The 17716-nt window shown below is 42.8% G+C and overlaps 1 protein-coding gene across 1 annotated transcript in view; it reads right to left on the bottom strand.

Moving 5' to 3' along the window:
* The window catches only part of LOC138983143 (uncharacterized), a 210632-nt gene that overhangs the window by 165412 nt on the left and 27504 nt on the right, over positions 1-17716 (bottom strand). Inside the window, exon 2 of the mRNA XM_070356552.1 lies at positions 12621-12682. Coding sequence (XP_070212653.1) covers positions 12621-12682 — 62 coding nt within the window. The remainder of the gene's footprint in view (positions 1-12620; positions 12683-17716) is intronic.

Below are 17716 nucleotides of genomic sequence, written 5' to 3'. Positions count from 1 at the left end.
GCCAGAGCGTACGTAAATGCGACCAGCCAGGCTGAGCGCTGAGTTTGGAATGATAAGATGGCGGTGTATGCGCGCGCATACGGAAGTCAGACTGGTGGTTAGTCTGGCATTATGGGATAGCCCCTACAGTTTTTAGCACATTATTGGTATACCAATTTTGTGCTAATCCTATGCTAAAAATGTACTAAATGTACCAAACGTATACTACAAATGTGCCACGAACAACCATTGGTACATTTGTGGTATACCACAAAATGTGACCCTCCACAACGAAATGAGTCGCATGTCACCTCGCGCAGTTCTGCGTTAGGCTTAATATAAGTCCGGGGAGTGTCTGGTAACAGTGTGAGGGTCACCTTAGTCACAGGCTTATAACTCAAACAGTTTTCGCTCTTTTCTAAAACGGTTTTCACCACTGGATAGAGCATAAAAAACTCTTTAGGAAAATGTAAAAATATGAAAATCATGCAAAGGTGACATGCGACTCATTTCGTGGTGGAGGGTCACAAATGTGCTACAGGTTTCAATCCTATGCTAGAAATATGCCAATCATGGACTTTGTCATTTTATTCTATACCAGAAATGTGCTAACGAACAACTGTGTGCTCTTTGCATGTGCTAGAAATGTGCCAATCATGGACTTAGTTATTTTCTTACGCGCTAGAAATGTGCCAATCACAGACTTAGTTATTTTATTATGTGCTACAAATGTGCCAATCATGGACTTAGCTATTTTCTTGTGTGCTACAAATATGCCAATGAAATACTTTGTCATTTTTGTGTGCTAGTAAAGACTTAGTTTTTTTTCACAGTATGCTACAAATATGCCAATCTTGGACTTAGCAGAATTTTGCATAAACTACAGAAACTGTCACAGTAAAAATTAAGTACAAAAAAAATAGGATACAGGGTAAAAACACAGGGATTCATGGTTAAAATGTATATAAACACATAATTTCACACAAAATCAGCTTTATAAAAGATTAGCATAATGTATTACATTGTATACTCATTGATACAAAATCCACACATCTAGATAGCTTTTGTGAAAAATAAACAAAATTATAAGAAATTACAAAAAAAGAGTATAATTGTACTTGTAAGTTCCTTCAAGATTTTAAATGGAGAAGGTCACTATGAGAAAGCATTTTGGACTTAAACTTTTAAGGAAGTCAATGTGGAATAAGAAGAGAAAAAAATAGGCAGTCAGCTTTCTCTTGTCTGCATGGTATGCACAAGCTTCTCACTTTTTCTTGTTTCAAGTAAGCTGTATTTGATCATGTATTGTGTCGCTTCGCGTGAGTGGCTACTTCTAAAAATATCGCCCAATCAAATGAAAGGAGACAAATACACCGCCATTTTGATTCTACCCCACGAAACTGCCATGTGATTCAAACACTGAAACAGTGCTGTGTTCAGAGTGGATATTTTCCCAGGAATGCATCATGAACGAAGCTTTTGAACTGGATATCTAAGTGTGGGATCAAAGTCTACAATATTGTTGCTATGTTGAAATCCACAACTACTTCCATGCGAAGAGCAAGCCGGTCCAGAGATCTGTACTTTGACAACTTGGAGTAGTGTGGTCGGATGATTTTTTGCTTATAAACAAAAGTGACATTATTATATATCAAATGAAAGGTCTGATCATGAGAAACAAAACGCAGCAAATTTCAAAGTGATATCTTAATTCGTTCAAAAGTTATGCTTGTTATACTAATATTGGGGTCACGATGATGTGTTGCCAAAATATGAGGACAGGTAGTGTAAGAGCATGGTTATTTTACCCAAAACAAAAGTTATGTTATTATATATCAAACAAAAGGTCTGATCATGAGAAACAAAATGCAGCACATTTCAAAATGATATCTCAATTACATCAAAAGTTATGCTCATTATACCGATCTGGGGATCACAGCAACGATGACAAAATGTGACTGCTTTTTGGGGATAGTTGGTGCACGGGACAGGTTAACCTGAAACCAGCCAAAGAAAGGGTGATCCCCATCTTGGACAAACTGCAGGAAACCTTCAAATGCAGAATCAGTCTCACCACTGCAAAACAATCGCTTATTCTCGCAATCGAGAAGGACTGGTGTGTACCCTTCCTTAAAGGGACCACGGAGTTCAACCCAGCAATGAACGGCTCTACTGCCAGAATACATGAGCTTAGAGACCAGTTTCAGGATACCATAAGGGAAAACAAAATATCCCTCCAACACCAGTAAGCCTCAGTCACTGTGAGGACATTTGGGTAATAAACCACCAGTACATGCAAGTACACCCTAACAAGGGAAATGAATAATAGTCATCTACAAATGATTATTCTCAATCGAGAAACAAAATGATGAGGATATGGGTTTGAATAGTTGTCCCCTGACAAGGCTACCTTTCAGTTTCCCCAGAACACCTCTATAAAATCACAAAGAAGTTATCCTAACAATTTGAAACTGTAAATATTGCCGAAAAGTACCATCTTGGGAGAGGTATTTAGGGTTCTCTGGGCTGCCTACTGTATTTGCCGGGTTTGGCAGACCCTTGATTTTTTACCCCCAATAATTAGTCTAGAGGCTGACTTCCAAAAGGTGAAACACCCTAAACGTTGCTTGTTAGAAGCAGGCATCCACTTTGGTCTTGTAGTTTGGACATTTAGCTATATGCCTGGCATGGATGCCACTTCTGAATTTTACTGGTATGGCCGCCATGACAGTTTTCAAAATGGCGGCCGAAACCGCCATACACAAGCCTATTTCCACTTGTATATGAAGCAAATCCCAAAACCAAATGGCTATTTATACTAATTCGAGGCTGCAGAACTCGAATATCATGATACAATTTGTGCTTATTGCAATTTAAAATAATTTTTGGTCAAAATATTTTTTTATTCAAGCTGTGTTGGTCCAATCATAAACGATTTTTCTTTCTTCAACTGATTTCAAGTAGGTTTGTTTTCAGTTTCTGTAACAGGAATAGAATATGGAGCCAGCACGTAGACTTTCATCAGAAATAAGGTGCCGGCAAGAAGCAATAGATATTGAGTGGGAGCCGTGGGTTTTTTGGTCAAGATGCCAGAACAACCAGCAAGACAAATCCACTACAAGAAGCTACAGAGGATGGCATAAATAACATCACTCAAGGCATCCATCAACGTGAGAAGTACAATGATGAAACCTTCATTGAAGTGATTGATACCCTTAAATCTAGCCTTTAACCTTTTATACCATGCCCATGAAATACGTTGGCATAAAGATTGCTACAGCAGCTTTACACACGAGGGCAAAATTGAACGGCTTAAACAGCGTTTTAAGCCAGAAGCTGTCTCTGACCCAAATGCTTTCAAGTTCAACTTGGATACCCACCCAACAAAGACACTGCGCCAATCTTCAGTCACTACTACGGACTGGTAAAAATGCATCTTTTGCCAGTCCAATGTCCCTGGAAGCCCACTGAACCAAGTCGCGTTTGAGCACACGTCTACCAAAATGATTCAACTGTCTCTGTTCGATCCAGTCATGAGGTGCAGATTAGCTGGGGTCTATGGTATGATGGCAGCTGAAGGAAAGTATCACTTTAAGTGTTATGTACTCTTTTGCAGAAAGCATGCACACAAAGGCAGTCAAAGTGAGGAGAAGAACCCTGATTCTATCTGTTTTGAGAACACAATGACACCTCCAGAACGAGATGGCAAAATGACATATTTTGTCCCTGAAAACTGTCTGGGACCACTATAGCATGATGCTCTCTGGAGATTTTGATGTCCAGCCTGCTCCTAACAGAAGCAACCGCTTCAAAGAGAAGATACTGAAAGTTCTCGGTGATACGGTGTCATTTGTGCAGCCACTGGACCCCATAAAGCCACTTCTGATTGTGCCATCAGGTTTTGGTGATGTTGCAGTGAAAAACATGCTTCAAAACATCATTGAAGAAAGGAGCTGCAGTGAAGAGGAAGATATGCTCCAGACTGAAAATGAGCATACCACAATTCACCACGAAGATGACATTCTGAGCTGGTTGTTCCGAGTTGCTCGGAAGATCCACAATGGCATGAAACATACCAAAGGACATGACATAGTTGGCAATCTAGACATAGAACATGTTGAAAAAGTTGTGCTATAGACCTTGTTTCTTTTCATTAAACTCTTGTGTGCAGATGGTATCCCTGATGAAGAGGTCAGTCATGACAAGGAAACAGAGATCAGGACCAAAGTTCTTAGTGTCTGTCAAGACATTGTGTTTCTGGCATCAGGAGGCCGAAAAATGACACCCAAGCATCTTGGTTTGGGGCTAAGTGTTCATCAAGCAACGCGGTCCAAAGAGCTTGTGACACTTCTCAATGCTGCTGGTCATTCAGTGTCATATGAGACCGTACGTCGTGCCGGCACAGCCATAGCTAATGATGTCATCAGCCGGTATCATGAACATGGCAATGTCATGATACCAATAAACTTTTCTGAGGGAACACAAGGATATGTCCGTTTCTCATCAAAAAACATCGACATCATTGAAAAAACCCTCAGTGGAATGGGAACCTTTTACGCAACACAGTATAAGAGAAAAACCCGCCAAGAGCCAGTAAAAGATATTCAGGTCAAGGTATCGTCTTCAAAAGTTGTCCAAACATCTCCTGAACTTTCTGATCTGGAAAACGCAAACATGACAAATCCGACACCAGAACCGGTTTTTTTTTCAAAAAGAGGTGCAGGAAAACTGGTATGAGCCAGATGCTAAAAAGATGATGGAGTCCCTCACTTTGGACCTGGAATGTTTTTTTGCTTATGCACGATAACATCGGCCTGATCTCCAGGTAGTTCCAAGATGGAGTGGCTTCAATCAAAAGATGTCCACCACCGACACTCCTCGTACAGAAGTAGGGTCTATGTCTATTCTGAACGCTCCAGCCCATTAATGGGACACTCTATGGACTGTCATGAAGCGATGCGAGGCAATGACCAAAAAACTGGGCGAAACATTCACGATCATTACGTTTGATGAGCAGTTATACTGCAAAGCAAAAATGTTGCAATAGGACAAGAAAGACAGTTGCAAAGATTTCATCTTCATGTTGGGAGGATTACACATTCAAAAGAACTTTTCCAAGGTGATAGGTGAATACATGAATAATATGGCTTCTTCTGGTTTCCTTGACATCTGGATTGAGAGTGGCGTCCTTGGCGAAACACAGCTGCATGGCAATGTCATGAAAGGGAAAACCTGGAATCGAGTGATACGTGCACATAAACTAACCCTGAAAGCACTCTGGACCATTCTTTTCTCTCACTTCAAAGACTGGGCAGCAGAACATGAGAAAGTCAACAGCGACACCTTGAAAGATGCTGCTAGAAATGTAGCTCAAGGATTTGCTGACAAAGATGATCTAGAGATCAGCACGTCTCTTCCTTTTCTTCTGGCAGAGGCAAGACAGATGGCAGCTTTGTTGGATGAGTTTGACAGCAGCTGCGCATAGAATGCAACATTCCAGTGCTGGCGGACGTACATGAAGCTGGTGTCCATTCTCTTGCGTTTCACGTGCTCCCTGCGTGATAGAGATTGGAATCTGTTTCTCTCATCCTTTTCAGAGATGCTGCCTTGGTTTGGGGCCTTTGACCATGTCAACTACACACGATGGGGAGCAGTGTTTCTAGCAGATATGATAATGCCCTCTGAGACAGCGCCAGATGTGCACCAAGCCTTCTTTGCTGAGGATTTTGTGACGAAGGAGTCAAGGCAAACGTTCAACCAGATCCCAGATGACCAGGTTGTTGAGCATGTGAACAAAGCAGGCAAAGTAGGTGGTCTTGCCATCAAATGAAAACAAAGCCAGCCTGGCACATTTTCTCTGTTCCCAGCTTGCCGAGAAGTTTCCAAATGAGGAGGGACGAGAACTTGTACTTGGAGGTTGGTTTGCAGATGCAGCCAAAGTCTGGTCTTCATCCGAAAGAGACATGACACAACTGTCATCGGCAGATCATGAGGAAGCGGACACTCGAATACTGCTCCATCAAAAGATGCCTCTCAGCAGGGATATGGTCAGACAATCATCATCAGTTCTGACACAGATGTCCTGGTTCTCCTCACTGTACATCGGACCGAGCTGAGTCCCCTTATGTGGATGCAGACTGGGATATCCAGGAAGAAACAGTATATCCCTGTGCACGACATTAATCTACCAGAGGCAGTGCAATCGTCTGTACTGGCATTCCATGCAATAACAGGATCAGACAGCACCAGTCAATTTGCTGGCATAGTCATGGAGTACATTTGTTAAGCATCCTCAGCTTCTCGAGAACCTTGGCCGGGAGGACTTTCCTGACCAGCAGGCACAGGACAACGCTGAAGCTTTCATATGCAAGCAATATGATCCAAACACAGCCAGCCAGCCAACAAGTGCGCTGCTCTCTCTTTCACAATGCAAAGAAAAGCATTGAGAATCTCCCGCCATCACATGCTGCTCTTCTCTTCACATCAGACGCTCTCATTACCAAACGCTGATCTGGAGAAGAGCCATGGAAACAAATCCTCAGCTACCTTCGGTCGTTGACAGTGGATTGCATGCTGTTGGGACGGAAGAACACTCGCATTGAACCTAAGCTTCTGACAACTCAAGTCCCAGAGTCAATGTGTTTGGAACTTGCATCTTGTGGGTGTGGTGCTGGTCCTACCTGCTGTGCCACGCGTCGTTGCAAGTGCACCCACCTGGCTCTAGCATGCACGCGAGCATGCCACTGCAAAGACTACTGCAGAAATCCAAGATCTGCAGAGCAGCAGGAGGATTGAACAAATAGCCGTACACTCAATATGCATTATGTGTGTCAATTCCACAAGAGGGAGGGTTTAAACTCATCAGACTGATTTGCTCTGCAATATGCCAAGGGTGCTATTGTTGAACTTTGATGTCAAATGTTTCTGTATCTGTACTGCATATTTTTTTTTATTACTAGGATTGAAGAATGTTGAAACTATTTTGTCATTGTCTGCAGACCATTTGTACAGAAACCGAACAGTCTTGGTGTCCGAATGTCTTAATTTTTTCCGATGTGTCGTGGATAATTAAGAAAACAGCTTAAAACCTTAGTGAATCATTTCTAAAATATCTTAAGTGCATTCCTCGTGTCAGAAAATGTAGAAATAAATGCAAACTTTATTGAATTATTCGTATTAGAGCCAGAGATATTCCAAAATTTGATAGCGGCGGCAGCCATTTTGAAAACTGTCATGGCGGCCATAAAAACGACATTCAGGATGGGCATCCATCCTGGTCGTATTGTCATACATCTAAACTACACATACAAACTGGATGTTTGCTTCTAACAAGCAACGTTTAGCGTGTCATTTTTTTTGCAAGCTACAGATCTCAGATTCTAGTCTAAATTTCATCAAGCTATTGAATATATTCCTAACCGTATCTCACAACAACATTCTTCAAGCAAAATACAGCTCACTTCAAAAGTAAAAACAAAACGAAAGTTGCCTCAGGGGAAATAACCATCAACAACAAAATACGGAAGGGAAGTAACTCGTCCCATTCCCGGCCAGTCTTGGGAGAGGGTTCACCTCAAACATCGCTTTGCGGAAAATTGCGCGAACCTCTGCACTAAAAGTTATGGTTTGTTTTGACAGAAGATAGACTAAACTACTCATTTTTCGAAGTGCAATGTGATGGCCACAAAGGTATTAGACATATCTGCCGTTGAAAATGACCAATGTTCAACCACTGTAAAAGCAGTTGACTTACAAAAAAACTCATCGAAAAAATATCTACCTGATCTAAACGCCATTTGTGTTGATGAAGACCACGTGATACCTAATTTAAATATTATAATGATGCCAAAGTCATGTGCTCTCCGGGAGCAGTCAACTCTGAATCAAAATGGCGACCTCCAGGTAAAACGTCAGTTTCGGTATTGCAGGTTCGCGCTACTCAAAATCTCATTGCGAGTAGGTAAAAGTCATACTTGTGTGATACATCATTGGAAAGAAGAAGATTTCTTTTATTTCATCACATTCATAAAATCAAGTCTAATAGTTTGTAGAGCACAGCAAATTACTGTTCAAAGTAGCTTGTTTACATGACGACACATCTGGGTCAGCCTCGTTCTAGTTCTGCCGACCTCACTACTTGGAGAACCATGGCTGACAGTGACAGTGACAGGTCTACTTGCTAAGTCAGAAACGAAACATCCACTCTGCCTCCACCCGAATCGCAATGAGTGACTGACTCTGTTTCACTTTCTTCACTCTATAGTTGGTAAGTTGTGTAGATTGTTTTGATACAGTGGTATTTTAACTTTTAGTGTAGCTATTGTGCTGACCCAGTGAGTTGAGTGACTGAAAAGTGAAGTTCAAATCATAGACACAGTGACTCTGTCAGATTGACTGATACTTAATTGGTAGTAATAGTAGTATGGCACGAAGACAAGCAAATACACATTCTTTTCAAACTTTCACTTACTCAAGTTACTGTTACAGACACATCTTCACATTTTGCAGTACTACTATTATTACCAGTGCCACTAGAAGTAGTAGAACAGAACTTAGCTTTGAGTTTGAATTGAGCACTTTAGTTATGACTGAGTCATCGGCCATGGACATTCATTATACTTTATAGCTCACTTGCATCCACGAAGAGTGCTTGCGTTCGTCATTTGTAATATTGCCAACCAATTATTTCCTTCCATACATTTAGTATTTGAAAATTAGCAAGTTTATCTAATTGTTTCTCTTCAATTTCAAAATTAAATTAAAAAATATCAAATGTTGAATTGTAAATTAAGTTACTAGTAATAGTATTACTGTATTAGACAACAGTAATAATAACTACTATGCTGTTTTTTTCAAGTATTCCCTGGATACATGTGCACAGTGAAGAGTAGCTTTTCTTGTCAACTTTCAAGTCTGCAAGACCCAGGAGGAATGGAAGAATCCAACAAACACTTGAAACAGAAATCCAAATGTTTTTTCTCGACCTTAATAAATTATTTAAAGTGCATAAGTAAGTCATCTTTAATATGAATATTATTTGTGTTTGCAGTTGATGGCCTGCAGTCCCATGTGAGCTGCCTTTTTCTGCATCAATGACATGGATCAAGACCCGGGCATTCTGACTCTCCTTTTAACCTTCACCGGATCAAGCGTTGGACTACACAGTCCGGATGACACGACCCACACTTCACAGTCCGGATGACATGACCCACACTTTCCAAAGGATTCAACGTAAAAAGTTATGGGTTGTACACGATCCACGCCATCCGGATAGGAATAAACATTTTTCCGCCTCTTTGCAGAGTATGGGTCGTACACGACCCACGTCATCCGAATAAGGATAAACAACGTAACATTCATTTCGTAATTCCATATGGGTCGTCCACCACCCACATCATCCGGACTGTGTAGTTCTATACATCATCGTTTATTTGTTTGTTCACAAAGATAATCTTTCAAACAAGAAGGGCAAAGCCCATACGACTCACATGCTTTACACATTTTTCCTACCAAAATACATGTGACCTTGACCCAAGGTCAAGGTCATCCAAGGTCATGCAACACAAAGCTGTTAATTCAAGACATAGGAAGTACAATGGTGCTTATTGGCTCTTTCTACCATGAGATATGGTCACTTTTAGTGGTTCACTACCTTATTTTGGTCACATTTCATAAGGGTCAAAGTGACCTTGACCTTGATCATATGTGACCAAATGTGTCTCATGATGAAAGCATAACATGTGCCCCACATAATTTTTAAGTTTGAAACAGTTATCTTCCATAGTTCAGGGTCAAGGTCACTTCAAAATATGTATACAATCCAACTTTGAAGAGCTCCTGTGACCTTGACCTTGAAGCAAGGTAAACCAAACTGGTATCAAACGATGGGGCTTACTTTGCCCTATATATCATATATAGGTGAGGTATTGAATCTCAAAAACTTCAGAGAAAATGTGAAAAATGTGAAAAATAGCTGTTTTTTAGGCAACATTTATGGCCCCTGCGACCTTGACCTTGAAGCAAGGTCAAGATGCTATGTATGTTTTTTGGGGCCTTGTCATCATACACCATCTTGCCAAATTTGGTACTGATAGACTGAATAGTGTCCAAGAAATATCCAACGTTAAAGTTTTCCGGACGGACGGCCGGACGGACGGACGTCCGGACGTCCGGACGGACGGACGGACGACTCGGGTGAGTACATAGACTCACTTTTGCTTCGCATGTGAGTCAAAAATGGGCAATGGAAAGGTCGTATGGTGATTAGAGATTGCATGAAGTCTCAATTAAAAACTCCAAAAAGTTTCAGAGATAAAGTCGGTTGTGTGAGGCTCTGGGTCGTCCTCAACCCACAAAGTACGGTGAAGGTTAACTACAGAAGCTTTGAAATCTTGATCGTCACAAAACGGGGGCAGCGAAGTTCAAGTTTTCTCCGTAAAGTGTCACTTACCCAACTGACCTCAAATTCCAAAACAATAACACGTGGAACTGAAATTTATTTTCAATGAGAATCTAGGTAGGTGTAATGTGTAAATGACATTCATTTTCCATAAGGATCTAGGTCTGTGGTCAGTGTGTGTTACTGACATTCCATATTCATTCAATAAAAGCGGTTTATTCTTTCTACATCTATTTTGGGTTTTCTGTTTTTGCATATAATGTATGCGTGTGAATCAATTGAAGTGATTTGAACAAGACCATAATTTTGTGAATTGGATTTTAGGTCAGTGTGCCGATAGTGTACTATTAATATGCCAATAATGTGCTAATATGTGCATTTTTCACCCGGTTTATTGCTCGAATAGCTGCTGCAGCAAACCTACAAGTACAATTGGATTTATAAATTATAGCACAATATTACTATTAATAAAAAATACAATAAGTATAAGCTACAATTCAGTTTTTAATGTGCTAGAAATGTACCAGGCGTGGCACATTTGTGGCACGTGCTAGAAATGTGCTAATCCAATAGCAGGTTAAGTTTGGTAGCACATTTGTGGCACGTGCTAGTAATGTACCAGGCGTAGCACATTTGTTGCACATGCTAGAAATTTGCTAATCCAGTAGCAGGTTTGCAGTTTTGTAGTACATTTCTAGCTCATGTACCACAAATGTGCCAAATTGGAACTTTCGTGGCACATTTGTAGCGCATGCTAGAAATGTACCAGGCGTAGCACATTTGTGGCACGTGCTAGGAATGTGCTAATCCAGTAGCCGGTTTGCAGTTTTGTAGTACATTTCTAGCTTATGTACCACAAATGTGCCAAATTGGAACCTTTGTGGCATTTGTCTATTTTTTTTTCTAAGTCCATGGTTCCAATTTGGCACATTTCTAGCACGTACCACAGTGTACTAATTATGCGCTACATGTAGCACATTTGTGGTATACTAGATTTCGGTAAGGGAGGGCACTCTCTTTTTTAGAGTGGTCTCCCTTGTTACCAAGGGGACGCGTACAGCGTATCCAGCACTGAACTAGGGTTAATTGCTATATGTGAGTTGGGTAAGATATGTAATTTAATTGTTGTTTTAATCTCGATTTTTTAGCAATTATTTACGGATGAAGTGAAAAAGGATGTTATTCCTTTCATCCTCTGTGGTTACATTTCTCCTTGCTGTGGCTGTCTGGTGTCTATCTCTTTTACATGGGTTTTGTACTGAGGGGTCAGAAATCGTCTTGTCACCTTTTTTGTTGCATTTTTGTGATATGATGTGACGGTTATGTACACAATGCTCTAGTCGGGTGTAATAATGTTAGATTTTTGTTTTTGGTGTTGTTTTGATATTTAAAGTCATTTAATGTGGGTTTTTTGCTTGGGTTATGTTTATTTTCTGTCATAGTGCACTTGTAAGGTTAAATAAAGTTTGTGACGTTGTGACAAGTTATGTACATATGCCGGGATTTAAATTTACTAGTTTGTTAAAAATAAACTACTTTTTGAACTTATAGTGTGTTTATGAGCTTATAAGTGTGACTGGATTTGTCTAGCCTTTCTTTGTGAGTCTCCCTTTTAGGCTAAAAGTTTTCCTGAACATGTCACAGTTTTAGATTCCTTTTCATGCCTGTGACCATATAAGATTCATATAAGAAACATATAAGGGAGGGAACTATAGGTTTCTGGAAGTTAAGGTTTTCATATAGGATTCATATATGATTCATATATTAATTGTGGTCTTTTTCATATAAGAAACTTAATGTAAGAAACCTATTCCTATAACTGACATACACAACTTTTTACTTGTCATACATGAAATTTATGTTTCTTATAAGAAACTTATAGGTTTCTTATAATTATGTCTCTAATTTGGCCATATATGTTCATTTCGTACGGGAGCCTCTTTCCAATATTGGCAGCTTAACTCGTGTATGGAAACAGTACTGTCGTCTGTGATCCGTTTGCAATATTCTCAGTGTTAATGAATTTGTGAAGAGAAGAAACAAGTAACAGCCGGAGAAGTGAAAGCGATGTGTACATTGTTGGGTTTTTGGAGGGACGATGGTGAGTCTGACTTGGTTCTTGTCATGCTCCAGAAGCGTGGTACATACAATCTTGCACACGCTTGAAAGTAATGCCCTGCGACAGGTTTTTCCCTATTAATTGCTGTCATATATAACTAGGAAAACAATCAATATTTCTTACTGGTGGTGGTGGATCATTCTGGTCTGTAAGCGGTCGTCTGGTGGGAGGTCTCTGAGGCATGGCTGAAATAACAAAAGCGTTTACAATAAATGTTCAGTTTTCACCTTAAAGAGAGATGAGGTTTACAGAACAATGGAATCTTTCACAAAATAAGCAATTCTAACCTTACGGAACACACTTACACTAGCATTTAACAGCATTAAATGGCACAGTTGATTTGAATGGCTATTTAGCATGCGTAAACCATGCACACACCAGTTCTTGTGGTTTATTCAACCCCTGAGCGATCGTGGACCCGTGGGACCCACTTTCCCTTTTTCACATACGTGATGAATTAAGTCGTCAGTTTGTGGTTTCAATGTGACTAGCTGTATCTGCAATAGCACCTTATTGTGTAACTCTGAATCTAAAAAGCAACAAACGACTGCATGTGGCACAAACTGAGGGGTGGTGGTTGACCGTTCAAAGAAACTGGCGATATGCAGAAAATTCGTCTGCTTGGGTAAACACGACCTTGCATGACAGGCTGCTCCCTTTTTTCAAATTTTCAATAACTTCCAATTGTACTGATCTTGTCTTGATGAAAAAAATCATAATTTTATGATTTTAAGGTGGTCGTCTACATTTTTTCAATAATCTTATGATTAGATTTCGATACTAAGTTATGTCAGATGATGAATGAACCATGGGGAAAAAAGTTATAGAAAAAAAAATATACCGTACTTTCCGGGTCATAAGGCGCGACTTTTTTCCTCGAGTTCGACCCCTGCGTCTTGTATAACGAAGCGCCTAATCCGTGTATGAAATACGTAAAAAATCAGAGACCGCTTGAGTACCAGTCAAACAACTTGTGATAATGCATGTTTCAGCTACTAGGTACTGCCCTGCCTTTGATCTGGCCGCACACACAGATTTCCACTCTGTTAAACTCGGTCACTGACCGGTCACTGGCCCCGATGCAGGAAGTGTTTCCTCTCTCAGATATGACAGGGGAACCACCTCTCATGGCAAAAACTGGGTCATTGACCCCTGGGAAGAAGGTCGTGTCTTTTAACAAGGCCACCCAGCTATCACAATGCCTTTGATCTGGCCGCACACACAGAGGCACACATATTTTCACTCAGTTAAAGTCGGTCACTGACCGGTCACTGACCGGTCACTGACCCCGATGCAGGAAGTGTTTCCTCTCTCAGATATGACAGGGGAACCACCTCTCATGGCAAAAACTGGGTCATTTTGGTGCGCCCTATCGGCCCCCTGCGTCCAATGGGTGACTGGATTACAATTTTTTTTAAAAAGAAGGGGGTGCGTCTTAGATAACGAAGCGCCTTGTCACCCGGAAAGTACGGTATGTAAAAAAAGTTTTTATTTTTGACACTTCCAATATTTTGTTTTCTGTTTGCTGAGAACATGTGCTTTGCCTAAAAATATCGACCAATCAAATTCCAAAATTTTAATAATAAATTTTCATTTAATTAATATACTTACCCAACTCACATATAGCAATTAACTCTAGTTCAGTGCTGGTAACGCTGTACGCGTCCCCTTGGTAACAAGGGATTTGTTTGTTTGTTTGCTTAACGCCCAGCCGACCACGAAGGGCCATATCAGGGCGGTGCTGCTTTGACATATAACGTGCGCCACACACAAGACAGAAGTCGCAGCACAGGCTTCATGTCTCACCCAGTCACATTATTCTGACACCGGACCAACCAGTCCTAGCACTAACCCCATAATGCCAGACGCCAGGCGGAGCAGCCACTAGATTGCCAATTTTAAAGTCTTAGGTATGACCCGGCCGGGGTTCGAACCCACGACCTCCCGATCACGGGGCGGACGCCTTACCACTAGGCCAACCGTGCCGGTGGTAACAAGGGAGACCACTCTAAAAAAGAGTGATCCATCCCATAAGGCCAGACCGATATCCAGTCCAACTTCCGTATGCGTGCGCATACGCCGCCATTTGTATCATTCGAACGAAGCCCAACTCACTACTTTTTTAGAACCCAATACAACCACAGCGGGGAGGCGGGAGGGTTTAAACGATGTGAGTTGGGTAAGTATATTAATTAAATGAAAATTTATTATTAAAATTTTGGATTAAATTACATATCTTTACCCAACTCACATATAGCAGATTGCTACTATAGGTGGTGGGTACTTAACAAAATTTAAGCACGTAGGACTTGACCTGCAGCTACCATTGCAGGTAGCGCAGAGCTGCCATCCTGCCTCACTGAAGAGACATCTGAGGTAAAAATTGACGAAGACGTCCTCAGAACGCCAGTATGCAGCTTCCAGTACTTCGGCTAGTCTGCCAGACCGGAGAACTGCCAAGGAGGATGCCCAGGCTCTCGCCTCGTGAGTCCTAGCAGAGGTGAGAGGCAAGACTGCCCTAACGTCACCAGATTGCAACTGCCACCAGGCATATGCTTGCTTGATCAAAGTGGAGATCCATTTGGTTAGAGTCACCTTTGCGATATCCTTACACCTAGTAGTGTTTAGAGATATGAAAAGTAGTTTTTGACTTTCTGATCTAAGAAGCCGTGTTCGAGACAGGTAGCAACTGAGAGCTCTCACGGGACAATTAAAAATATCGGGATCTCCAGGAGCCAAAATCTTGCTCAAGGGTGGGATGTGCAAGATGGGAGAAACTTGACCAGGTTTCTGGTTCTTCGCGAGGAAGCCGGGTATAAACTTGAGAGAAATGGAACCATCTTTCTCAAACGCAATGTCTTTATCTAATCCTGACAAAGAGTGCACCTCACTACCTCTCCTTGAGGTAGCGAGAAGCGTTAAAAACACGGTCTTACGCGTCAAACTAGCCAAACTGGCTGACAAAATAGGCTCGAACTCCTCCGAGGCTAAAAACCGCAAGACCAAAAATAAATCCCACGCAGGTAGAAGCGACTTAGAACGAGCCGCTGAAAGGGAAGCACCCTTAATAACGCTGGCGATCACTCCGCCGAGTGAAATCTTGTGTCCGAGTTGTGAGAGAGTCGAAGAGATCGCGGACCTCCGAACCCTAAGAGAAGAGGGAGAAGCTCCCTGATCTGCCAACCAAGAAAGGTGGTTGGCTACTTGAATCGATCTAGGTGAAAGAGGCTTAACCCCATTAAGCGAGCACCACCTAGACCAAGCTGCCCAGTGGGAGGAGTAAACTGAAGAGGTAGACTTCCTATGAGCATGACGAACAAATTTCAGTGTAGAGGTAGAGGCCCCCGCCCTAAGCAAAGCACTTCGGACAGAATCCACGCGTGTAGGCTCAAGACCTGTGGATTCTCGTGCGGGACGCCTGACCGAGGCTGCACGAGATCTCCTCTTTTCAGGGCGAGGGGGATCGGGGGCCGAACTGCTAGACGCAGTAGATCGGGAAACCAGTGCTGGCTTGGCCAAAGAGGAGCGACCAGAACCAGCGCTGGTTTCTCCAAGTCCACTTTCCTGAGGACTTTGCCTAGAAGGCAGAAAGGAGGGAAAGCGTACGCTGGTAGATTTGTCCAATCTATCTCCAGCGCATTCACCTTCCAAGCCAGAGGATCCGGGAAGGGGGATACGAAGAGAGGAAGTCTCGCCGAAAACCTCGTCGCAAAGAGGTCTATCATGGGCTTGTCGATCTGCAACCAAAGACGATGTTAGGCCTGGTGTGAGAGAGTCCACTCCGAGTGAACAATCCTGTCCCCTCTGCTCAGCGTGTCGGCAAGGACATTCAGACTGCCCTTCAAGTACACGGCTGACAACAGAATGTGCTGGGCGTGGCACCACGTCAAAATGCGGCATGCGCTGTCGGATAGACTGGGAGACCGTGTCCCCCCTGTTTGTTCACATACGACGCCACAGACATGTTGTCGGTGTGCAGACGGACGTCACTGCCCTCCAGAAAAGGCTTGAACGCTAGAAGAGCCAAGGAAACAGTCTCCAACTCCAGCCCGTTGATATGCAGAGAGGCCTGAGTAGAATCCCAAATCCCTGACACCATGTGCTCGTCCAGATGAGCACCCCACCCGGTCAGAGACGCGTCCGTAAACAGCTCTCTCTCCGGCGGTGGTCGAACAATGGGAACTCCTAGAAACAAATCCGGAAGAAGCCACACACTCGTGGTCTGCTGGAACCAAGTTCCCAGTGCGATCGGAACGTTCCAGTCCTGGGATGTCTGGTCCCACCTTGACTGAAGGGAGGCCTGAAAAGGCCGCTTGTGAACCCTGCCTAGCGGAATGAGAGAAGCCATGGATTCCATTTGACCCAGAACCGAAGTCAAAACCCGAGCGCTGGCATGATTCTTTTCGTAAAGAGAACGAATCTGGTTCTGAAGCTTGTCGACCCTCCTCTGAGATGGGCGGACAGACCAACGAAGAGTGTCGAATTCCATGCCCAAGTAGGAAAAATTCTGGGATGGTTCCAACTCCAATTTTGTCAGATTGACGGAGAAGCCCAGCCTGGCCTGGCTTAGAACCCTCTGTGTATGAACCTCGCAAAGGTACCTGTCCTGGTGAAGAATTAGCCAATCGTCTAGGTAAGCTTTGAGACGGATGCCCTCCTGTCTCAACAGAGCGCAAAGTTGTCTGACCACCATCGTGAAAATCCAGGGGGCTAACGACAGGCCGAACGGCAGAGCCCTGAACTGATATGTTTTGCCGCCCCAAGGGAAGCGAAGCCACTTCCTGTCCATTACATGAATGAGGACGTGAAAGTAGGCGTCTGTTAAGTCGACAGACGTCGCCCAATCCCCCGGACGTAGAGCCTCCCGGACTGAGGTTGGAGTTTCCATGGTAAACTTGATTACACGCAGAAACTTGTTCAGGGGAGAAAGATCCAGCACAGGTCTCCAGGCCCCCGAGGCTTTCGGCACAACAAAAAGTCTGCCGTAAAACCCCGGTGACCGTGGATCCAAGACCTCTTCTATAGCTCCCTTGAGCAGAAGAGCCGTGACCTCGTTTTGGACAGCATCCCGTGCCTCCAAATCCTTTGGCGCCCTGCAAGGCGGTATTATCCTGACCAGGGGAGCCTTCTGCCCTGACCAGAGAAGCCGGAACCCCGAACGCACGATCCCAGTAACCCACTTGCTGCCCACCAGTTGCAGCCAGGAAGTGAGGGCCCTA

This window comes from Littorina saxatilis, linkage group LG12 (assembly GCF_037325665.1).
Source record: "Littorina saxatilis isolate snail1 linkage group LG12, US_GU_Lsax_2.0, whole genome shotgun sequence".
Classification (NCBI taxonomy): domain Eukaryota; kingdom Metazoa; phylum Mollusca; class Gastropoda; order Littorinimorpha; family Littorinidae; genus Littorina; species Littorina saxatilis.
Note: the sequence above shows the minus strand (reverse complement) of the source record. Positions and strands in the feature narration are given on the sequence as shown.